The 25,744-nt window shown below is 41.1% G+C and overlaps 1 protein-coding gene across 1 annotated transcript in view; it reads right to left on the bottom strand.

Annotated features, from left to right (window-relative positions):
* LOC114643525 (butyrophilin subfamily 2 member A2-like) overlaps positions 1–25,744 on the bottom strand; it is an 80,285-nt gene that overhangs the window by 40,406 nt on the left and 14,135 nt on the right. The window contains exons 3-5 of the mRNA XM_051926447.1: positions 19,894–20,175; positions 13,049–13,153; positions 12,913–12,939 (exon numbers count right to left, since the gene is read on the bottom strand). Of these exons, the coding sequence (XP_051782407.1) occupies positions 12,913–12,939; positions 13,049–13,153; positions 19,894–20,175 (414 nt within the window). The remainder of the gene's footprint in view (positions 1–12,912; positions 12,940–13,048; positions 13,154–19,893; positions 20,176–25,744) is intronic.

Here is a 25,744-nt window from a genome sequence, read left to right as displayed (position 1 = left end):
GAGTAGAATTATCATACTCTTCAATGAATCTATCACTGTTAATCTTTACTTTTCTCTGATTTACTTTTCCAGTTCTTCTGGGGTAGCGTTCTATGCCACCACCACCTGATCAGAGTACTGTGCAGCCAGCTGTGATATGTGAATGTTTAAATCAAAGTGGATACCCCAACTTGCTATGCTCACTTAACAAAATGTTAGGCAGAATGCCCAGTGAGTGTTGGGTGGTATTTTGGTGCCCCTTGAACTCGCTGCTGATTTTGTTTTTTCCTCCATCTTAACTGGATATTTTTTTTTGTCCACCCTGGCCACCTGATCTTATCATCTGACTTGCATTTAGAGACTTCATTAACAATTTTATATTTAAGGACTCTGCTTCTCTTATTTATATTTTTGTCTTGTGTAACATTACATTATTTATTTTTTACTTGTACTTTTTATTCATTATTATTCACAGGTATATTAACTCTTAGATGGCTGAATATATTTTCCAAAAAACTCAGTTTTCTGAAAAGCACACAAAGCAATGGTTTCACACATAAGTCAACATAAAACATCTGTTGCTGTGTGCTGTAGTTTCTGTAAGTGCCTGTTCACCATCTCTGGCAGCAGTGGCTGTGTGAGGGCGGCTCAACAGCCAACAGGAATGCACAGCTGGCTGGCTGCCTGGCTAACTTCATGTAGCAGGTGGGCAGCAGTGGCAGTTGCAATGTGACGCAATGTGGTTTGTACCTCTTGTCATCGTAAGTGGTGGTCCTCCCAGGCAAATGTTGTTGTAGGTACATCAGCTACACAAATGTGTTCAGCACCACAATTAGCTGGAGACCGATCATACCTCACTTTTGTTATGGGTCTTCATCATCTGATCACTTGCATCAAAATGGGAGCGCGACAAGTCAGAGTCCGATTCAGTAGTAATATGTAACTTGTTGTCCACCGAGTATTTTGCTTTGCACATTAATTTTGGTCTCTCGACAGATGCTGATGCCATTTTAAAGGTTGTTTGCTCTTTGCTACTGATGCACATTCAGGGAATTAACAACAAATCAATGAAGCTAACTTTCCTTCTAGCAAAGAGAGTCAAACTAAAGCATGATGAGATTTAGAATGCATTTTGTATCTGTTTACAGTTGATTAACGTCCTGTACCCCTGAATTTTGACCAAAGTTGACATCTGCCCTGAAAAAGTTAATGGAAGGAATTAAAGATAACACTTTAACAAGTACAGGAGTTTTACTAACAGTCAGCATGGGTTCAGAAGAGGGAGGTTGTGTTTTACTAACATGCTGGAATTCTATGAGGAAGCAACAAAAGGAAACAATCAAAGTGGAGCAGATGAGATTATTGATCTGGACTTCAGAAAGCTTTTGATAAGGTGCCACATGAGAAGTTGGGCATCAAACTAAAAGAAGTGGGAGTTCAGGGTGTGGTGTGTAGATGAGGGCAAAATTGGAAGCAGAGGGTGATGGTGCCAAGAACCTCATCAGGAATGGTCGATGTTAAGAGTGGTGACCAGCAGGGGTCAGTTATAGGGAGCTACAGAGCCCTACTTTGTTGGGCTTCCACCACAATTGGGAGAACCCCAAGACCTTGCTAACAAGCCACCTGGAGTATTCCCGGGTGCTGCATAAAAGGAGCTGCCTGCCTTCATTCAGAAAGCTGGAGTTGGGAAGTGGAGGAAGAAGTTTGATGGAGAAGGAGTGGAGAGAGTGAGAGTGAGAGAGAAGATAAGGCAGCAAAGTGCTGTTTATTTGACTGGGCTTGCTGTACTGTGCTTTGGAGGTGATGGAAAACAAATGGAAAGAGTTTGCTACACCTCAATAAAAGCCTGTGTTGTGCCTGGTGTCCACAATACTTATATGAAGTTGTGATAATGAATTAATTTAAACATAAGGTAAAGGACTGAAGGTAACTAAAAGGTTAACTTAACATGGCTTAAAGCCTGAGCATGCGAGTTCTGTCTCATCTTAGAGAAACCACCAGCTTGATTTCCCAAGGTTAAAATAAGATAAATGAATAATGAACACCACTCTGGAAAGGGAGGATAAACCAATGGGAAAGACCAAACACCCCACCAAAGAAGCAGATAGTAAAATCCACAGAACTCCCCTTTAAACGAGGTAGCAGTCCGGTAAATGGGAGTCTATAGCAGTCTGAAAATACTGGTGGCTGTAGTTGATTTGTTAAAATGACAGAATTCTACATATTAAAAGTCAGATGACATGATGTATTAGATGAGGTAAGGCAGTAGAAAAGTGTAAAAGTAAGTAAACTGTTTTATTGGATTAATAAAGTATCTATCTATCTATCTATCTATCTATCTATCTATCTATCTATCTATCTATCTATCTATCTATCTATCTATCTATCTATCTATCTATCTATCTATCTATCTATCTATCTATCTATCTATCTATCTATCTATCTATCTATCTATCTATTGATTGCTCACTTCATGGACCGAGACATATCTGTGTGCAAATAACAAATTGTTCTGCATTCTCATTTGACTCCGTGACTGACTTCTTTGAACACAGAGGAAAGTTTTTTCCACAACCCTCTTTAAGTGCTGCTATGTCTTTCTTGTATCGTGGTGACCATAACTGCGCACTCCAGATGAGGTCTAATGAATGCATTATATAGTTTGAGAATATCGTCCCTTGATTTAAATTCAACAGTTTTTACAATATAACCTAACTTTTTAATAGTCTTTTTAATTGTTTCTGTGCACTGCTTAGTTGATGAAAATGCTGTGTCAGTATAAACTCCTAAATTCTTTTCAGAGGTCTCTTCTTGTATCTCGGTGGCTCCCATGTTGTATTCATAATTGATGATCCTTTTGCCTACGTGTAGCACTTTGCACTTTTCTACATTAAACTCCATTTTGTAGGTGTTTGCCCAGTTCTGAAGCTTGTCAGAGTTTTCTTGAATTGTTTTGCTGCGACTTCAGCGCCTGGCATCCCTCTATTTTTAGTGTCATCTGTGAGTTTGACAAGTTTACTAATGATACCAGAATCAATGTCATTAATATAAATCAGAAAAAGTAATGAGAGTCCAAGGACAGACCCCTCTTGCTCCATTCTCCTCTTCTCTGTACTGTTTTTCTCCTGCTGCTTAGCCAACCAGAGATCCAGTTTTGTAGGTTACCTCTGACACCTTCAGCTTCTAGTTTCAGAATCCATCTTTAGTGTGGGACAATTTAGTCAAATGCTTTGAGATAGCACTTTGAGATAGATGGGATCTGGTAAATAGGATTTTAGAGTAAACAAATATGTATAAAAGGGAATCCTTAGAGAAGGTGGGTATACCATTGATAATGGTAATTGAGACTATGGCAGAAGGTGAACTACACAAATAAATTTGGTTTTCAACTGGACAACTTATACAACATAAAAAAACTTAAATATACTGTACTCTTCACACAAATATACATATTACATCTTTCAAAAATACTCTGAATACATGTACATTAACACAGCACAATTAGAACCATTCAACATACCAGCACTCACGTATTCCTTTGGAGTTGTACATTGCTCCTAAACAGACCTACAACTACTCCACAAAACACAAACAATAGCACCCCAAAGGAGCCATAGAACAAATGACTATTCCACATCTTGAGGCAGGAAGGGGGTTCACAGATACCATTAATTTACACAAAACACAGATTCAAAATTTAAGAACAGCAAACATCACCACTCCTCAAAGCAATCATGCAGCCACAAACTCCACACCACTTAGCCTACAAAGCACAGGCAACATCACAGAAGACACAGTGACACAAGCATGGACTCAGAAAGCACTGCATGGCAGACATTGTCATGAACTTGAACAGCTTTGTGTGGATACTATGGTGTCAAATAGGTGGCTAAGCAATGGTGAGGTGTTTGGTGAGACAGAAGTGTTTATGCTGGCCATATAAGATCAAGTTATAAGCACAAGAAATTACAGAAAATCTATTGAGTAAGACACTAATACAGTATGAGCGCATGCAGATATGGCAACAAGGAACAAGAAACAGTCCAACACAATAATCAGGCTGTGAACTACTGACACAGACAGACGTCACAACAGACAAAAGCAGATGGCAGACATCAAGAACTGTCACTACAACCCAAACTAGTAGACACTATGACAGGCGGTTGGTGTCCTTACCCAGCCGGGACGCCCCTGCACACTATATTCGGGGGAGCAGCCATGGACACTGCAATACTTCCCCCTGGACGCTAGGTGGCCACCTCCCTGGGGTGGAGCAGTGCCTCGGGTTCCCGCAGGGCATCCTGGGAATTGGAGTTGGGTGCAGCCCTGTTGGGTCCCGCAGGCACCGCCAGGGGGCACTGTGTTTGGGACTCCTGAGCCCGTATGGGCAACAAATTCATCATACCCAGAAGTGCAGCCGGAAATCAGGGATCAAGCACATGGAGAACTATAAATGGAGCCAGCGACCACCACTCAGTGGCCAGAGTCGGGGGGAGGAGGACAAGGTTGCCTGGGAGGAGTGGTGGTGCCAAGGAGGAAGAGAAAGTGCTTGGGTTACTTGTGTGCTTGGAACTGTGTTGTGTCTGTGGGTACAGGGAAGGCGTAGCCCACAAACGAAGAAAAATAAAAGTATTTGTTTTATTTTACACGTGCCTCTGTGTCAGTCTGTGCCGGGTCAGGTGCTATATAGCGCCTTTCATCACAACACATAGGGCCAATGTCATTGTGCTCTGAGCTGGGGATGATCTCATGCTGGCCTGGGCTTAGTTGGTGTTTATGCTAACAAGGCTAACTTTAGGGATTAGTGCTGTGGCTGAGTGCCGTAGAGCTGTGGACTAGTAGCGGATCAAGACCAGGACAGAATGAAGTTGCAATGTGCATCTTGGAACTGGAGAAGGAGATCGAAGTTGTGTGCTACGTTAGACCACCTCATGAATAAGTTTAATGGGATACACACAGTAGATAAGGTTACAAAAATTCTGTATGCGTCAACCAAACTGTTATGGACTTGAAAAAGCACAAATATGCCATTAAAAATATCAACGCTATATTTTATATTTATATTTGAGCCCAGCCACATGGGATGCACAAACCAGTGTGTTTCTTCATGCTGGTCCCAAGCTCAGATAAATGGGGAGTGTTACGTCAGGAAGGGCATCTGGTGTAAAATTTTGCCAGATCAATATGCGGACAACGATACAAATTTCCATACCGGATCGGTCGAGGCCTGGGTTAACAAAGGCCGCCACCAGTACTGTTAGCCAGCAGGGTGCTGGCGGAAATTGGGCTACTGTTGGCCGAAGAAGAAGAAGAGGGGGAGACATGTCTGGAGGAAAGAGGAGAGGAGGAAGGTAAAGAGAGTGGAACTGAGGGTAGGAACTTTGAATGTTGGCAGTAAGACTGGTAAGGGGAGAAAGTTAGCAGATATGATGGAGAGAAGGAAGGTTGATATATTGTGTGTGAAGAGACTAAATGGAAGGGGAGTAAGGCCAGGTGGATCAGAGGGGGATTCAAATTATTCTAACATGGTGTGGATGGGAGGAGAAATGGAGTAGGAGTTATTCTGAAGGAACAGTATGTCAAGAGTGTTCTGGAGGTGAAAAGAGTGTCAGGCAGAGTAATGAAGCTGGAAACTGATGGAGTGATGATGAATGCATGTGGCCTGCAAATTGGGTGTTTGATGGATAAGAAAGAAGATTTCTGGAGTGACTTGGATGAAGTGATGAACAGTTTACCCAAGGGACAGAGAGTGGTGATTGGAGCAGATTTCAATGGACATGTTGGTGAAGGCAACAGAGGAGACAAGGAGGTGATGGTTAGGTATGGTGTCAAGCTGAGGAATGAAGAGATGGACATGGCTGTGGTGAATATGTATTTTAAGAAGAGGGAGGAACATAGGGTGACATACAAGAGTGGAGGAAGATGCACACATGTAGATTACATCCTATGCAGAAGAGTCAATCTGAAGGAGATTAAAGACTGCAAAGTGGTGGCAGGGGAAAGTATAGACAGACAGACAGACAGACAGACAGACAGACAGACAGACAGACAGACAGACAGACAGACAGACAGACAGACAGACAGACAGACAGACAGACAGACAGATAGATAGATAGATAGATAGATAGATAGATAGATAGATATGAAAGGCACTATAAAATAGATAGATAGATAGATAGATAGATAGATAGATAGATAGATAGATAGATAGATAGATAGATAGATAGATAGATAGATAGATAGATAGATAGATAGATAGATAGATAGATAGATAGATAGATAGAAACTTTATTAATCCCAATGGGAAATTCACATTCTCCAGCAGCAGCATACTAATACAATAAATAATATTAAATTAAAGAAAGATAATAATACAGGTGAAAAACAGACAATAACTTTGTATAATGTTAAATGTTAACGTTTACCCCCCCGGGTGGAATTAAAGAGTCGCATTGTTTGGGGGAGGAACAATCTCCTCAATCTGTCTGTGGAGCAGGACAGTGACAGCAGTCTGTCGCTGAAGCTGCTTCTCTGTCTGGAGATGATCCTGTTTAGTGGATGCAGTGGATTCTCCATAATTGATAGGAGCCAGCTCAGCGCCCGTTGCTCCGCCACAGATATCAAACTGTCCAGCTCCATGCCAACAATAGAGCCTGCCTTCCTCACCAGTTTGTCCAGGCGTGAGGCGTCTTTCTTCTTAATGCTGCCTCCCCAGCACACCACTGCATAGAAGAGGGCGCTCGCCACAACTGTCTGATAGAACATCTGCAGCATCTTATTGCAGATGTTGAAGGACGCCAGCCTTCTAAGGAAGTATAGTCGGCTCTGTCCTTTCTTGCACAGCACATCAGTATTGGCAGTCCAGTCTAATTTATCATCCAGCTGCACTCCAAGATATTTATAAGTCTGCACCATCTGCACACAGTCACCTTTGATGATCACGGGGTCTATGATATATGATATAGTATAGTTAGACAGAATAGGATGGTGGTCTGTAGGATGATGTTGGAGATCAAGAACAGGAAGAGAGTGAGGGCAGAGCAAAGGATCAAATGATGGAAGTTGAAAAAGGAAGACTGCAACGTTGAGTTTAGGGAGGAGGTGAGACAGGCACTGGGTAGCAGTGAAGAGTCACCAGACAGCTGGGAAACTACAGCAGATGTAGTAAGGGTGACAGCAAGAAGGGTGCTTGGCGTGATATCTGAACAGTGGAAGGAGGAAAAGGAAACCTGGTGGTGAAATGAGGAAGTACCGGAGAGTTTACAGTGGGAGAGGAATGGCGAAGAAGAAGTGGGATAGTCAGAGAGATGCAGAAAGTAGACAAGAGTACAAGGAGACAAGGCACAAGGTGAAGAGAGGGGTGGCGAAGGCTAAAGAAAAGGCGTATGATGAGTGGTGTGAGAGGTTGGACACTAAGAAGGGAGAAAAGAACTGGTGGGCTAAACAGAGGGGACCGAGCTGGGAAAGATGAGCAGCAGGTTAGGGTTATAAAGGATAAAGATGGAAACGTACTCACAAGCGAGGAGAGTGTGTTGAGCAGATGGAAAGAGTACCTTGAAGAGCTGATGAATGAAGAGAATGAGAGAGAGAAGAGTTTGGATGATGAGGAGATAGTGAATCAGGAAGTGCAATGGATTAGAAAGGAGGAGTAAGGACATCTATGGAGAAGATGAAGAATGGAAAGGCATGGAGTTGTTTAGGAGAGATGGCAATGGAGTTTTTAACCAGATCGTTTAATGGAATCTTGGAAAGTGAGAGGATGCCTGAGGAGTGGAGAAGAAGTGTACTGGTGCCGATATTTAAGAATAAGGGGGATGTGCAGGACTGCAGTAACTACAGGGGAATAAAACTGATGAGCCACAGCATGAAGTTATGGGAAGGAGTAGTGGAAGCTTGGTTAAGAAGTGAGGTGATAAATAGTGAGCAGCAGTATGGTTTCATGCCAAGAAAGAGCACCACAGATGTGATGTTTGCTCTGAGGGTGTTGATGGAGAAGTATAGAGAAGGCCAGAAGGATTTGCATTGTCTTTGTGGACCTGGAGAAAGCATATGACAGGATGCCTCGAGTGGAGTTTTGGTATTGTATGAGGAAGTCGGGAGTGGCAGAGAAGTATGTAAGAGTTATACTGGATATATACAAGAGAAGTGTGACAGTGGTGAGGTCTGCAGTAGGAGTGACGGATGCATTCAAGGTGGAGGTGGGATTACATCAGGGATCGGCTCTGAGCCCTTTCTTATTTGCAATGGGGATGGACAGGTTGACAGACATGATTATACAGGAGTGCCTGTGGACTGTGATGTTTGCTGATGACATTGTGATCTGTAGCGATAGTAGGGAGCAGGTTGAGGAGACCCTGCAGAGTTGGAGGTATGCTCTAGTGAGGAGAAGAATGAAGGTCAGTAGGACCACTAAGACAGAATACGTGTGTGTGACCTACCTTCCACTCATTGGAATGGTGAGGATGAGGGGAGTAGAGTTGATGAAGGTGGATTAGTTTAAATAATTGGGATCAACAGTACAGAGTAATGGGGATTGTGGAAGAGAAGTGAAAAAGAGATTGCAGGCAGGGTGGAATGGGTGGAGAAGAGTGTCAGGAGTAATTTGTGACAGACGGGTATCAGCAAGAGAGACAGGGAAGATCTACAGGATGGTAGTGAGACCAACTATAGTTATATGGGTTGGAGACGGTGGCACTGACCAGAAAGCAGGAGACAGAGCTGGAGGTGACAGAGTTAAAGATGTTAAGATTTGCATTGGGTGTGACGAGGATGGACAGGATTAGAAATGAGGACATTAGAGGGTCAGCTCAAGTTGGACGGTTGGGAGACAAAGTCAGAGAGGCGAGATTGTGTTGGTTTGGACATGTGCAGAGGAGAGATGTTAGGTATATTGGGAGAAGGATGCAAAGGATAGAGCTGCCAGGGAAGAGGAAAAGAGGAAGACCTAAGAGAAGGTTTATGGATGTGGTGAGAGAGGACACGCAGGGGATGGGTTTAACAGAACAAGATGCAGAGGACAGAAAGATATGGAAGAAGATGATCCACTGTGGCAAACCCTAATGGGACCAGACGAAAGAAGAAGAAGAATTTTATATTTATATTTGCATTGAAGTAAAGCATCGTATAACATTAAATATGTTTAACTTAATGTCACAGAAAAAGATAAGCAATGCATGGAAAGATTTATATTGCGTAATGTAAAAATAGAAAAATACAAATCAATATACATTTAACCATTAATCTTTAGTAAAAAGACAGAGTTGGTAGCTCTACTTAAGAAATCGCTTGGCCACTGGTTCGGACAGTGTGTATTAGAAGATGCTACTAGTTTGCTCCATACTGTATTCTTTGATAGTGTTCTCTTAATCTGATATGAAATCTCTTTCAGTATGCATTATATACTGTAGTGCCCGTGTGCTGTTGTGAAGTTTGGGCTGCAATGAGATTTTCTTTATTAATATTGTCCACATCTGTGTTTTATATGCTTTGGTGACTGTTGGATTAATTCTGTTATTAGTAGAAGCTGAGTGCAGAATGCATGACAAACATTAACTTCTGTATTATCTACATAATTGAGAAAATGAGTTATAGCAGGACCAGATTAAGACCCCCACAGGCTCCAGAGACTCATATACATGTATTTTATGAACATGACACATAAAAATAAAATGAGCTGGTGGGTAGACTCCCTTGGAGATTTAAGGCAGCGGTCATTCACACATTAAATTGAGGAGTGGCGATACGGTACCTGAGTCATCATGTACAAGTATTGAATCGAAAAGCATGAAGTACCACTGAAACAGAAAAAATGATGGTGCTTCTGAGAGGACAAGACATTGGAAATTTCATGAGTGTAGCTGCAACACAACTAATTTTAGATAGGAGTAACATTTCCAGTCTAGAAGTGAGCTGGTGATAGCAGAATAAATCCGAAGAGATTCTGACCTTCCAGTCTGGCATGAGTTATTTCAGCAGGGGTGTGATATCCACATCATAAAATCCTGTTGCAGCTGCAGTCTAATACTATTGCCTAGCAGTTAAGGCAAAAACACGTACAATATAAATAAATGTGAACTTATGATCGCTATAGGTTCTCCTAATATTATAACATAATTAATTAGCAGTACTTACATAATTACTTTAAGATTGATAAAATAATATATCTTGGTTTGAGTGACGTATATGCATGCAAGGGAGGAGGTGATTTGGTGGAGTTGCGCTAATTCAGTACAACACCTGCATTACTTATAGATAGATAGATGTGAAAGGCATTATTAGATAGATAGATAGATAAATAACACATGAACACATGCCAGAATGACTTAGAAAGAAGAACATTGAAAAGAAAGAAAACATTTGACTTGGCAGTTCCAGTCCCAGTGAGGCACTATACAGGTGTATTACTGTAGTCACGTTTCTTCTAGCGTTTTGTTCTCACATATGTCAGGACACACACCCAGGACATCCTGATTGTAGATCCACCCATGGGTTACAGAGAAACAGTTATTCTTCAGACACAATTCTACTAATATTCACATTTCATTGCCATTACTTTCTATTTACTTTCCATAGATTTCATGGCCTTTTCAGATGCTCAACATGAATAACATTAACAATAATGACACTTATTTTGACCTAATGTAGCTTAACGATTACAATTGTTTTTATTAAATTCACATGAACTTAGATAGGAATATAAGTAACAAACTGGTTAAGTTTGCAGATGATACCAAGATAGGTGGATTAGCAGTTAATTTGGAATCCATTATATCATTACAGAAGGACTTGGATAGCATACAGGCTTGGGCAGATTTGTGGAGATGAAATTTAATGTCAGGAAATGTAAAGTATTACACATAGGAAGTAAAAATGTGAGGTTTGAATACACAATGGGCGGTAAGAAAATCGAGAGTCTGCTTTATGAGGAGGATTTAGGAGTCATAGTGGACTCTAAGCTATCGACTTCCCGACAGTGTTCAGAAGCCAATAAGAAGGCTCACAGAATGTCAGGTTATATAGCGCCTTGATGTGTGGAGTACAAGTCACAGGAGGTTATGCTCAAGCTTTATAACACACTGGCTAGGCCTCATATTGAGTCCTGTGTGCAGTTTGGGCTACAAAAAGGACATAGCAGCACTGGAAAAGCTCCAGAGAAGAGTGACTGGGCTGATTCAGGGCTACAGGGGATGAGTTATGAGGAAAGATTAAAAGAGCTGAGCCTTTACAGTTTAAACAAAAGAAGATTAAGAGGTGACATGACTGAAGTGTTTAAAATGATGAAAGGAATTAGTCCAGTGGATTGAGACTGTGGTTTTAAAATGAGTTCATCAAGAACACGGGGACACAGTTGGAAACTTGTGAAGGGTAAATTTTACACAAACATTAAGAGGTTTCTCTTTACACAAAGAACAATAGAACGATAGACACTTGGAATAAGTGACCAAGTAGTGTGGTAGCCAGTAAGACTTTAGGGAATTTCAAAACTCAACTTGATGTTTTTTTGGAAGAAATAAGTGGATAGGACTGGCGAGCTTTGATGGGCTGAATGGCCTGTTCTTGTCTCTAGTGTTCTAATGTACTTTTCCCCTGTGCCCTGTCCCTTTAATTTGAGAGGAATGTTTACCTGCACATCGTTATTTGAGAGAGGTCAAGATGTTAATTCCCTGGCGCAATGCCATTAACAGACAATCAGCTGAGAAACACTAAACAACAACAACCAGACAAGCTGCTTATTTGTTAAACTTAGTATTGATGTTGTTCAGATGTTCACTGCAGCAGCACTTAGACCTCAGGATCATCTCTTGTTAGTACCGAACTTCATAGTCTGGTCTTGATCTGCAGCTACTACAGTACTGTCTCAGATTGCAACCAACCCATACAGAGCAGATTAGAAGTTCAGAAAACGGCACACATAGACAAAACTAACTACATTGCCAGACACTACTATCTACCATAATGGAGTAGACATAACACTGGGAGACAAACACAATAAAAGAACATAAATTATTGATATCGCTGTACCAAACACACACAACTTACAAAGTGCACACACAAATAAAATACAGAAGTACACCGAGCTGACTGAAGAAATATGCCATTTGTGGAAAATGGACAATGTGCTCATTATTGGGTCCACCACTGACATCATATCACATACATGACACAAATGCCTACAGATGTTATATATAACCCAGTACACAGACAGAAATCTATAGAAAATCTATTTTAAATACATCTCACAAAGTGAGGAAATTCAGAAACTCAATCCCCTCAGACCTCAACACGTAATCACACAATTGAAAACTGACCAGTGTCTTTTCCTAAGCTTGAAATAGGCAGTAGCAACAGGATTGATTCAGAACAATAATGATGATAATAATAAATTGCTATTGTTAGATAAATATAAATGGTTATTATCATTTGTATTATTATTATGTTGATGAATAATAAAGTGTATCAAAATCCAAAAATTAAAAAAAAGGAAGGATATGTAAGAAAGGAACAAAGAACAATAACATGTAACAGAAGGCTAGTGAATGCAAAGGGAAACCCCCGGCAGTAATGAAGGTGGCATTAACAATGAAGCGATTCACTGACTTGATCTCAAATGCAAACTATCCCAATGTGTTGAGTATATCCGGCCATAAAACATTTTTCCAACTTGCATCTTTTGTATTTTTTTTTGTTGTCCATGTTATGTTTATGAAAGGAGAAAAAATTAGAACTGCAAGAAACTCTCAGTGGTAGGATAGGTGAGGGGATGGAACAGGGAATAGCAGGGACTACTGGAGGAATTTGGGATAATCTGAAGAGGATAAAAAGGTGGAAGAATTGTATTAAAGAAGTCATATGAAAGAAATAAAGCTAAATGCTAACAAACAAACATGTTCTCCAAGCTGAAGAGAAACAGGATTTTATCTGAAGTGCTCCTACCTTTGGTGTTATATCTTGCAGATTTATCTATAATAAAGAAACACAAAAATATCATAAGAATCAGAATCAAAAATAACTGATGTAATCTTTATTTAAGGTATACTGCATACGTGTTTGTTACAAATTTTGAACGTACCTCTCATTTTTCTCCATTTCAATATCAGCAGTGTGGTTCCTGCCACACAGAAAGCCAACGACACCCAGAAAGCCACCGACCAGCCAGAGACATCTGGAGCGAAAACTGGAAAAAGAGGAAAGATGTGAGAATATGGGAATTAGAAATGAGCTTCAACAAATACACCTCACATGGTAAGGTCGGCACTTTTACAAGCTGAGTGAGGCCAAATGGCCAGCACAGAGAAGACGTCCAGAACAAGAGAGCCGAATTGCAGATGTCCAGTCTTGTGATCAAAGAAAAAGAAATCAATCAGAACGCAAACCTCTGATCATTCTGAGGGGTTTTATTATTAAATAATTTTATTTTGTATTTATTTTATGATTTTTAAAATGTTTTTATTGTTATCTTTATTATTGTTTTTCAATTACTTAATCCAAAATCGTCATGGCCATGATGACATTGGCTGCTTTCTATTGATGACGAATACACACCATCAGTAGCATCCAAGTTTCTTGATGAATAAACACAACTTTCTGGTGTATTTAGTTACTGCCTGACATTTTTAACATCTCAATCTCCTGTGGTATGTTCACAATGACTTTTGGTTAATGTTTTGGGCTTTTATTTATTTTTGTTTATATTGTGCTGTTCTCTTTCACTTCCTGGTCCATTCTTATTAATTCTTCCTGTAGCTGCAGGAGTGTAAGGCGAGATTAAGCACAGGGAAAACACGTGCTGAAAAAAAATATCTCAGTCCAAAAGTTTGTTTTAAAATATTTAGTGAAAATTCAAAGCAAGTAGCATGAAGCAAGCAACCACACAAGAATAAAGAAAAAAGTTGTTACACATGTAGAATAAAATGCAAAAAAAAGAAAAAATATTCTTCTCTAAACTTAGCTTTTCTTGTAAAACTTTGGTTTAGTTTCTACACTTAAAGATTCTTAACTTCTTCTGTATGCTTTAAACGTACGGCACAACACTTTCAATTAATGCTTTGTCTTACATATTTCTTAGCACACAAAACACACACAAAAGGTACGCAAGGCATGAAAGGCACAGTTTAAAACCATGTGTCCTCTACACCTTACACATGGCAACAAGGAACTGCTTATTAACTTTTACCACACCAAAGAGTCTCTATGTCTGGTCACTATTCGGGGAGTAGATGTGGAGGTGGTCCACTTGTACAAGGACTTGAGAGTCTACACCAATAACAGGCAAAAGAGGCCCTCCAAATTAAAAAGCTAATTAACAAAACAGGCTCAGTTATGGAATACGGTAGTAGTGGAGTTAAGAATGAAGAAAAAACTGAGTGCCATTATTGTGAAGAACGCTGCACATCCTCTCTGTGACACACCAACACTGAGGACTCTCAGCCAATAAATTATTCAGCAGAAGTGTATCACAAAACATGACGGGGGTCTTTTATACCAACAGCAATATGTCTGCATAGCGCCTCACTGTGACTGGGACTGCCAAGTCAGGAGTTTTCTTTCTTTTTGGTCATTCTGGTGAATGTTTGTTATAATAATTATTAATATATTTTTTATGTTTTTATTTATTTATTGAGCATCTGCAAAAGCCAAATTCTATCTATCTATCTATCTATCTATCTATCTATCTATCTATCTATCTATCTATCTATCTATCTATCTATCTATCTATCGTGTTTTTGATCTTTTTATGTTTTGAATATCGATTTTTCTAATAACTATTCAGTGATTATGTATGTGTCTTTATAGTTTTATTGTTTTTGGTTATATGCCTTGTGTTTTGTGGGTGGGACTTTAGATGTCAGGGCCCCACCCCCTCCTGTATATTCTTGGCATAGGGTTGAGTGCTTCAGAATGACATTGTGATTTTAAAGTGTTTGTGTTTGAATTTTTTTGGTCTTTTAATATTTTGATTGATTATTTGTATTTTTGCTGTTGCTTGCTCCCCCTTGTTAGACTGATTGCTAACTAAATGTCATTTATGTATGGACCGCACATGCACTGTCTTTCTAGTGAAGTGTACTTGTAATTGTGCAGCACTGAAGTCTGAAGGTCAGTGGGGTTTATGGCTTTAAGAGTGGAGCTGGTAGAGCTGTGCAAGTTGGGGTCTTTGAGTGCCCTACTGTTGAGCCATCTTTTAAAATGTTTTTGAAGTGAGAAATGAAAGGAAACGGAGGCGGCACACTGTTCAGAAGCTTATCACTAATGAAAGGTGACAAGGCACTGTATTTTTCTAAGCTGATCCAGGCCTACGTCAGAAAGGAAGTCTGCACTACGGACACCAAAGGGCGCTGTTTTGGTAACCCAAGGGGCGCATACTACAGACAACAAGGGGCGATTCTCAACTCGACCCTCTCCAGGGATGCACACAGACTTTGAGGAGTTTGACCGTCACTACCGGCTAGTACGGTCCATTTGTATACTGCCAGAGATGAACAAATGGCAAACCACAAGGGAAGTGTAAGAGCCATTTCCTAGTTACATAAGATTCGTAAATGTTTTACTAAATCTTCTTCTTCTTTCGGCTGCTCCCATTAGGGGTTGCCACAGCGGATCATCTTCTTCCATATCTTTCTGTCCTCTGCATCTTGTTGTGTTACACCCATCACCTGCATGTCCTTTCTCACCACATCCATAAACCTTCGTTTAGGCCTTCCTCTTTTCCTCTTCCCTCGCAGCTCTATCCTTAGCATCCTTCTCCCAATATACCCAGCATCTCTCCTCTGCACAAGTCCAAACCGAACGCAATCTTGCCTTTCTGACTTTGTCTCCCAACTGTCCAACCTGAGCTGACCCTCTAATGTACTCCTTTCTAATCCAGTCCATCCTCGTCACACCCAATGCAAATCTTAGCGTCTTTAACTCTGCAACCTCCAGCTCTGTCTCCTGCTTTCTGGTCAGTGCCACTGTCTCCAACAAATATAACATAGCTGGTCTCACTACTGTCCTGTAGACCCTCCCTTTCACTCTTGCTGATATCCATCTATCACCAATCACTCCTGACACTCTTCTCCACCCACTCCACCCTGCCTGCACTCTCTTTTTCACCTCTCTTCCACAATCCCCATTACTCTGTACTGTTGATCCCAAGTATTTAAACTCATCCACCTTCGCCAACTCTACTCCCTCATCCTCACCATTCCACTGACCTCCCTCTCATTTACACACATGTATTCTGTCATGTTCCTACTGACCTTCATTCCTCTCCTCTCTAGAGCATATCTCCACCTCTCCAGGGTCTCCTCAACCTGCTCCCTACTATAACTACAGATCACAATGTCATCAGCAAACATCGTAGTCCTGTAAATGTGCCGATTAAGACAAGCAGCAAGCAGCCTGGTATCCCATCCCCTCACGGTCGCAGAACATTCACAATCTTCTACCAGCTCTAAATTTATGGTACTTGTAAAAGTTAGCTTTTTTCAGTTTTATTCTCTCAATCACAATCACGCTGTAACACCCAGCCGCCTCTCCTGATCTGACTCTAAATAACAGCGCCAGTGTAAATTCACACCCGATCTGACGCTGTTCGTTTTCAAATAATATTCCATTAGTGCAATGATGTTTTCTGATTGGTACTATTCAGGTCATAAAATGATTTCTTCAAAATGTCACATATATTGTCTCTTTCTTTCAGGTGTGTAATAGAAACCACAGCATAGAGAGGAAGGACTGTCCTTGCGTGTGTGAGAACTGTTAACATTTGAATTTGATGATTGCATATAGAGCTGAACTGACCTCATAAAATGTCATAAAATGAATAATTCCAAATATCATATATACCTATGACTCTGTTTTTTGTTTTTTTTTGACTTCATACACCATAAGGTGCATATTAATTCTGCGTGAGCAGGAACACTCAATAAAACTGAATAAAAAAAGTTCAAGTGACGGTGAGATATGAAGAAGGCAGTTTCACCAGCGTTTGTGTGTCAGGTTTTATCCCTCCAGATCAGAGTATGTCCAGTTCCATTGCCTCAAAACACCACTCACATCTACAGTTACTCCCAGTTTCAAATAAAAACTAACAGCGTCAGATCCCCGGGGCAGTAGTATGTATCGTGACTGAGAGAATAAAAGTGGAAAAAAAAAAAAACGGTAACTTTTACAAGTCCTATAAATGTACACCGTCTGCTACAGACGCAAACCAAATGTATGTGTGTACTGTATAATATTAACAATAAGAGCAGCTCACTACTGAAAATGGCAAATATAGGAGGCAATCAGGATCAAACCAGGGACTCTTGATTACAAGTCAGCAAATGTTACTGCTACGCCACGGAAGCTGTTGTATCATCCTTGAACCTTTTGTGAAAGTGTTTATTTGATCTTTGGACTTCAGGCTTCACATATTATATAGTTTATGCCTACATTTTGTAACATTTCTTACAAAAATATGAAAAAGTTTCTGTTTTAACAATGTGTATACACAGATTGCTGTGCTCCAAATAACGATCTATTATTTCCACTCTAAAACTCCAGCACTTCACTCCCAGATAATCAAAATAGGCATGAGCTGGGAGAAGTTTGTGAACATTCTGCGACGGTGGGGGGATGGAATAGCCGGCTGCTTGCTGCTTGTCTTAATCGGCACATTCACAGGACAAAGAAGCTGACGGAGAGGTGTGAATGGATTTAAGGTGGGCCGGATTTACGAGTTTTCTCATAGGTTCTGGTAATTCTAGTGTTAAACAATCTGGTTAAAAATTCCACTGCCATCTTTCCTAAACACCTCCATGCTTCCATAGGTATGTCATCTGGACCAACGGCCTTTCCATTTTTCATCCTCTTCATAGCTGTCCTTACTTCCTCCTTGCTAATCCGCTGTACTTCCTGATTCACTATCTCCACATCATCCAACCTCTTGCTGTTCCTTGTGTGCTCAACACACTCTCTTCATTTGTGAGTACATTTCCATCTTTATCCTTTATCACCCTAACCTGCTGCACATCTTTCCCAGCTCTGTCCCTCTGTCTAGCCCACTGGTCCTTTTCTCCCTCCTTAGTGTCCAACCTCTCATACAACTTATCATACGCCTTTTCTTTAGCCTTTGTCACCTCTCTCTTCACCTTGCACCTTATCTCCTTGTACTGTTGCCTACTTTCTGCATCTCTCCAACTATCCCACTTCTTTTTTGCCATCCTCTTCCTCTGTATACTCTCCTGCATTTCCTCATTCCACCACCAGGTTTCCTTTTCCTCCTTTCTCTTTCCAGATGTCACACCAAGCACCCTTCTTGCTGTCAACCTTATTATATCTGCTGTAGTTTCCCAACTGTCTGGTAACTCTTCACTACCACCCAGTGCCTGTCTCGCCTCCTCCCTAAACTCAACCTTGCAGTCTTCCTTTTTCAACTTCCACCATTTGATCCTCTGCCCTCACTCTCTTCCTCTTCTTGATCTCCAACATCATCCTACAGACCACCATCCTATGCTGCTTAACTACAATTTCCCCTGCCACCACTTTGCAGTCTTCAATCTCCTTCAGATCAACTCTTCTGAATAGGATGTAATCCACCTGTGTGCATCTTCCTCCACTCTTGTACAAAACCCTATTTTCCTCCCTTTTCTTAAAATACGTATTCACCACAGCCATGTCCATCCTTTTGGCAAAATCCACTATCCTCTGACCTTCTTCATTCCTCTCCTTGACACCATACCTACCCATCATCTCCTCTGTTCCCTCTCCAACATGCCCATTGAAATCCGCTCCAATCACCACTTTCTGTCCCTTGGGTACACTGTTCATCACTTCATCCAACTCACTCCAAAAATCTTCTTTCTCATCCATTGCACACCCACTAACAACATTCATCATTACATCTACAATTTCCAGCTTCATAATCATTACTCTGCCTGACACTCTTTTCACCTCCAAAACACTCTTGACATACTGTTCCTTCAGAATAACTCCTACTCCATTTCTCCTCCCATCCACACCATGATAGAATAATTTGAATCCCCCTCTGATCCACAATATATCAACCACAATTACAGGACAAAAGACACAGACGGAGAGGTGCAAATGGATTTAAGGTGGGCCGGATCTATGAGTTTTTTCATAGGCTCTGATAATTCTAGTATTAAGATGGCAGCAGACTGTTTTCTATGTTACAAATGCTGGATAATCACAGAAAAATAAAACTTCACATTGCTAGGAAAGTGCTTGTGTGTTTAAAGTGCTTTAGGTCTAAGACTTTGCATGGTGTTCCATTTTTGTTTTTGTTCAATGTATTTTTCTGGTTATTTTTTTTTTTTTTTTATTTTTCTCCTGATCCTTTGACCTTTGCACTTTATTTTACCTGGTCCTACATCAAACATTCCCTCTGCCTTTTCCTTTTCTTTTTTGACAGAGCACCAGCATTCTTTGATTTCCCATATTAATGTTACATAATAATCTAACTACCAGAAACAGCAGTTTAAAGCCACAACTTCCAAATTCCAAAATTGAAAACACAATTGAAAAAGACAGCAATGAACCTCAATGCTGATACAGCATTAGTAAGCACTTCTTCACATAAAAGTGCAGTTATTAACAAACAACACAATATTAAGTACATAAAACAGCAAAAAAACAAAGCCAAAACATAATTAATATTATAATATACAAAATAATATTGAAAATAAATCAAAAAGGTTAAAAAAAAATGAAAGCCTGCTTGATCTAAGGATGAGACCCTGTTTGATAAATAACACTAAACAGATGTGTTTACACCAGCACGGGCCTCATTTACTTTCTACTCTTTATATGTCAATGTAAAATTCTCCAAACGTGAGGAGCACTCATGACGGTGTTACAATAAAAGCAGATAAAAGAACCATCTGCTTTAAAATCAGTGAGATGATGAGTCTGTGACCTCTGAGTACTCACCGTAGATCCCCATTTTGGATTGATAGGCCGGTCTGGTTGTGTTACTTCTCATCAGACAGGAGAACACATTGAACTCCCACTTGATGGGGATGACGCTGCTCACCCCGAGGAGACCCTCATTACCCCGTTGTACTGTTAAGGTGGACTGTGACATCACATCTACGCCATTCATGTCTCTCCAGGTCACTTGTGGTCGAGAGCTCCACTTCTCAGAGCTGCACTCCAGTCTGGTCTGCTGGTCCTCTGCAGTGCTGATGGAAATGGAGGGCTGAGTGCCCACAACTGTGAAGAGAAAAGAAAGAAAATAAAGAAGGGAAGGAAGAGAGGAAAGACATTGTGTTGTAACAAATGGGAACTTAAGCTTTCTCTGAGATTTCATAAGTGGGCTCATAGACCTCTGAGTTTTATTTGATGAATTCTCACTTCCTGTTTTTTTATTAAATATTTTACAATTAAAGTGTATAAAAGTTGCAATTTTCCAATGTGTGATATGTGAGGGGGAAAAGGGCATCCAGGACTGAAGGTCACATTTTCAGTTGGTGAAGGTGATGGCTAAATGTAGCCACACCCACGAGGAGAGTCTGACCAATCAAATTTAGGCCGACATGTGCTGGCTACACAGGCACCAAAGTGAAGTCTGTGGGGATTTTTGGCCTGCTGTTCTAAAAGTGCTAACCCATAATACACAGAGTTTCTGACTGTACATGCACAGTTTTAACTGTCCTGGTTTCCTAGTGTCACTTCATTAGATTTTTAACAACAATAATAACAATATTTCTTTCTATAGCACATTTTCATGCAAGACAATGTAGCTCAACGTGGATACAAGAGGGCAACAAATTAAAATTAGATAAGAAAAAGATGCATAAATAGCACACAAAAAATAATGTACACTTTCACAAGGTAGATGCATAATTAACAGAAATGAAAGTTCAAGTTTTAAAGCTCATTAGTAGTACATACAGAAAGCAACTGTCAAAAGAGGTGTTAGATTGATTTATGACTTTAAGCCCCTCCCCCAAATACGATGGATTACTTTAAGCTCCACCCCCAAATATGATGGCTGCCGTTAAGCCCCGCCCAAATATGAAAATATGCAAATATAAAAATATAAAAATATGAACTATACCCCGCCCCTGGGGGTTGGACCACCGTCATAATTGATCATCTCTAAACCCCGCCTTTTAGGGTGGGTCTTTCGTAAATCGGACACTTATCACACCCCATTAACAATACTCACGCTCCGAGGTACGCTTTTACCTCTCTATCCGCCTATAGGATTAGGGATGAGGCGTGTCTCTCACCCTCGACTGTGGGAGGAGACGAAAGAGTTCTTGTATAAAATTCTAGTCATTTAGTGAAAACGCCACGACACACACACAAAAGCAAACAGAATGGACGGTCTTGTGAACGCTCCTAAGAAACTGAAAGCAAACAGGGTGTCCAGAAGAACGTTACGGGAGTTACGGGAACCACGCTTCAGCTCTGTCTGGTATGATTCTAACGGTGCTTTGTGCCGGGTAGAGGTAAAAAGAAATGCTGAGGGACAGCTCACAGTAGCGGTTTCCAAGAAGGAGCCTATGCTTCCCGAATATAACGAGGCCGGTCACGAACAGGAGGAGGAAGATCAAGAAAATGAGATAAAGGAGCGAGTGAGTGAAATTAATTTTTCTATAAAAGACTGGACTTTTTTTAAAGCTCTTATGCCAAATATTGATGAAGCTATTTATCAAGGAAAACTGTCCGACCAGATGAAAAGAATTAAAAGAAAATTGGAGGAGGAGTTTAGCATGCTGAATAATTCATGCTCGGTGGAAGAGGAAGAAAACTGGGAGTCAACCGCCCCCTAAGTGAGCGGAGATAAATACAGAGGTCTTTTCCGTAGTCTACAATAACCTAAAACCCTATCGAGATGTCTTCAACTAACTACCCTTCCGAAGCTGGTGCTAGCTGGGCCGGTCGTCTCCCTGTTCTCTCAGCCTCTGAGGTGGCAGAAGTCCTCGACACTTTGATGTGCTCCGAAAAACCAAGCTCCGAGAGTATGGAACATACGTCCGCCGCTGACTACCTGTTTTGGCCAGCTAACCTTCAAGCCAACACCGTCTACTCTACTCCCGACGAGATGTTCGACACTAACCTACAGCCCCGCTACTCTGCTGCAGACCAGATGCTGACAGACAACAATGTGTTTTGGCCGGCTAACCTTCAAGCCAACACCACCTACTCTACTCCCGACGAGATGATCGACACTAATCTACAACCACGCTACTCTGCTGCAGACCCAATGCTGACAGACAACGATGTGTTTTGGTCGGGTAACACTCAGCACCCCGCCGGCTACGTTCCTGATCAGTCCTGTTGGTCTATGGAACAGACGGTGCCCAGCGATGGCCTGATTTGGCCCAACGACATCATACCTAACTCCGGGTACTCTGCTCCTAACAACTCTCCTTCAGACCCTCTGTCTTGGTCGGATCTTCTGATGCTCTCAAATGACCAGATCTATTGGCCCGAACCTCAGTTACCCGCCCCTGATGATATGTATTGGCTGGACAGTCTCCTGGAGAACCGTACAGTACCTGACTTTTTTATCCCTGCTGAAGATGCTCTGGGGAGCCTAACGGGCGCTGAGGAGATAGCCGTGCAGGCCATGCAGCAAGAAGTGGACGTGGACGAACTGGTAGATGCTCTGTCCGCATGGAAGCCATCGTCTCAGTATGCTGATTGTGAGGGTATGGGCCTTGAACAAACTGACGGGCCCCTGGGTGAAACACTTCGAAAGACTCTGAAACTGGTCAAGAGTTTGATTGCGGCTCTGCTGGACATAATATTCGATCGGGACCTAAAAAGCACCTGTCAAGGTTGTTTCATAGATCACCCCAGCCAGACGCAGCATACGTGTCTGTTTGAGCCTGACTCTGTTTACCGGTTTGGCCGCTTTCAAGAGATTCTGACTGTTTTCCGCAAACCGTGGCTCAGGAGCCTGGTCATAAAGACTCTGGGTTGCTTCAACATCTTTCCGCCTTTTCACAAGGTTCATTCATTTGTTCAAAATGCTGTCGACGAACTGGAAAATGAACATTCTATTAACGAGGCTATTGTACAAGCCTTTCACAACATGGACGATCCCTCTTACTCAAAAATACGTGAAATAGCCGATGCTTTCTCTAAAAGGCATTTTTCTGGACCTGACATGACCGATGCACCTTTGGGGTTTTACGGGGAATACGATATAGAAAAATCAGACGAAGTGTCTGAACTTAATGTGCCTGTGCTATGAAATATTTTAATAATGTTTTTAATACTGCCGTTTTGAAATTTTAATAATGTTTTTAATCATGATGTTTTGAAATTTTAATAATGTTTTTAATCATGCTGTTTTGAAATTTAAATAATGTTGTTTTGAAAATTAACAATAAAGCCTCATTTGACTTTTAAACCATTGACATTTTTCTTTCACCGTCGGCGATGGAGGGTTACTTGAAAAAAGTTTATAATAACCCGGCAAATCCTGGTAGCTTTGGGGGAACAGACTCTTTGAAAAGAGTTCTTGAGGTTTTGGGTCAGAAAAGTAATGACCAACAGGTGTCGGATTGGTTATCCGGTCAATATGCTTATACAATTCACAAACCCGCTAGAAGGTATTTTAGGAGAAATAAGGTTTATGAATCCGATATAGACTTGCAATGGCAGATGGATTTAGCGGACATGACAAATGTGTCCGAGCATAATCTGGGTTATAAATATTTGTTAACCTGTATCGACGTACTTTCTAAGTACTATCGACGTACTTTCTAAGTACGCGTGGGTACGACCCCTGAAGAACAAAACGGGTAAGGAAGTGACAAGAGCCTTCCAAGACATTCTGAGCGCCGGTCGAACTCCAAAGAAGCTCCAGACCGATAACGGGAAAGAGTTTTTCAACCGAGATTTTCAAAAGCTGTTAAAGAAGATCGGAATAAAACATTTCACCACAGGAAATGAATTAAAGGCCTCCGTGGTAGAGAGATTTAACCGCACACTAAAATCTAAAATGTGGAAATATTTCAGCGCTTATAACACGAGAACCTACATCGATAAATTTCAGAATCTAGTATACTCTTACAATAAAAGTTATCATCGAAGCATAAAAATGGCTCCTTCCGATGTAAACACGTTAAATTCCTGGAAAGTTTTCAAAAACTTATACGGCGTAGCCAGCCCCCCGGGTCCGCCGTTGTTTAAGTTCAAAGTAGGAGATACAGTTAGGGTGTCTAAAACCAGACATCCTTTTGAGAAAGGTTATGAACAAACATTTTCAGATGAAATCTTTACCGTATCTGAACTTGTACCTAGGCAACCGGCGGTGTACAAACTGAAAGACTACGATGGTGAAGAGATTGTAGGAGCCTTTTACGACCCTGAATTACAGAAAATTAAAGTCGGATCCACAGACGTTTACAGGATTGAAAAAATACTGGCTAGGAAAGTTAAGAATAAAAAACGACTCATTTTAGTCAAATGGCTCGGCTGGCCAGAAACATTTAACAGCTGGATACCAGAGAGCCAAGCCCAAGATGTTCAATAAAATCCAGAACGCTCCTAATCGACTCTTCATTCTCTAGCAGTATACGATGGAGCGCAACGCTTCCTCAGACATTTTCCCTAACAACACAATTTCCAATTTCACGACGAAGCTTGCTAAACCCATAGAATTAGAAGGTTCTTGGGAAGTCGGTCTAGCCGAAATTCAGTATCCAGATACGTGGAATACCATAGACAAAACGGATAACGAATTCTACGTTTCAGCTCCGGGGGTGAAAAAACATTACTACATTCCATGCGGATATTACGAAGGTATTCACGACCTACTGTCTTTTATGAATTTGACAACCTTAAGCCTGCCCACTTTGACAGATGTTGCAGCTGGATTTGTCCCTTACTGAGAGCCCTGCGAAATTCAGTTATAATGCTGTGGAAAGAAGAGTCTACGTGGTACCGGGTGAAAAGGATGAAACTATACACTTAAAAGGACAGCTAGGTCGAATTTTAGGAGCGCATCCTGATCAGACTCGGGTTTAACTTATAAGGCTCCTTTCCCCACCGACATCAGGGCCGGCTTTTACACTTTGTACGAGTACGGGGATATGGTATCTCATCAGAGAGTTAGAGACAGCTACGTACCCTTTTTGAGGTGTGTTCATATAGAGGATCAGGCGAATAAAATTACAACCATCACATACGACAAACTGCATTATGCCCCAGCCAGCAAGAATCATTTTGACACAGTGACTATTGAAATAAAGACGGACCAGAACAAAAACGTGCCATTTCAGTTTGGTAAGGTGATCGTGAAGTTGCATTTCAGACCCGTCAGGCATTGTATGCACGACTGAAACAATGAGGTCTTACCAGGACCCGACACCTTACATCCAATATTATCAGACCCAAGCAGGTAACGGATTACCGGGATTCTCTGGATCCCCTGTAATGTATGGTGGGGGGGATTGGAGGTATATTTCGAGGATTGTTTAGAGAGCTTTACCTCTCCTGAAAAAAGGCTTTGACATCGCAAAACCACATATCAAATCCGCGGCTAAAAATAGTGTAAAAGATGTGATCACAGGGGCTATATCCAGTGCTGCAGGTGGAGTCCTAGAAAAGCAGGAGGGAGCGGGCTTGATGGTCATGAGAAAAACAAAACGCAAGAGACCACCGGAGTCACGTCAGGCCCCACCAGCTAAAAAGGCCATGCGCACTATTTTTACAGCATTATCTAAACGTCGTCAGAAGAGGAACAAGACTAAAGCAAGCAGAAAGAAGAAGAGAGACATTTTTTAAGGGAAGATGGCTTTCGTACACAGAATGTCCG

The sequence above is a fragment of the Erpetoichthys calabaricus genome, chromosome 4, assembly GCF_900747795.2.
Source record: "Erpetoichthys calabaricus chromosome 4, fErpCal1.3, whole genome shotgun sequence".
In the NCBI taxonomy this organism is placed as follows: domain Eukaryota; kingdom Metazoa; phylum Chordata; class Cladistia; order Polypteriformes; family Polypteridae; genus Erpetoichthys; species Erpetoichthys calabaricus.
Note: the sequence above shows the minus strand (reverse complement) of the source record. Positions and strands in the feature narration are given on the sequence as shown.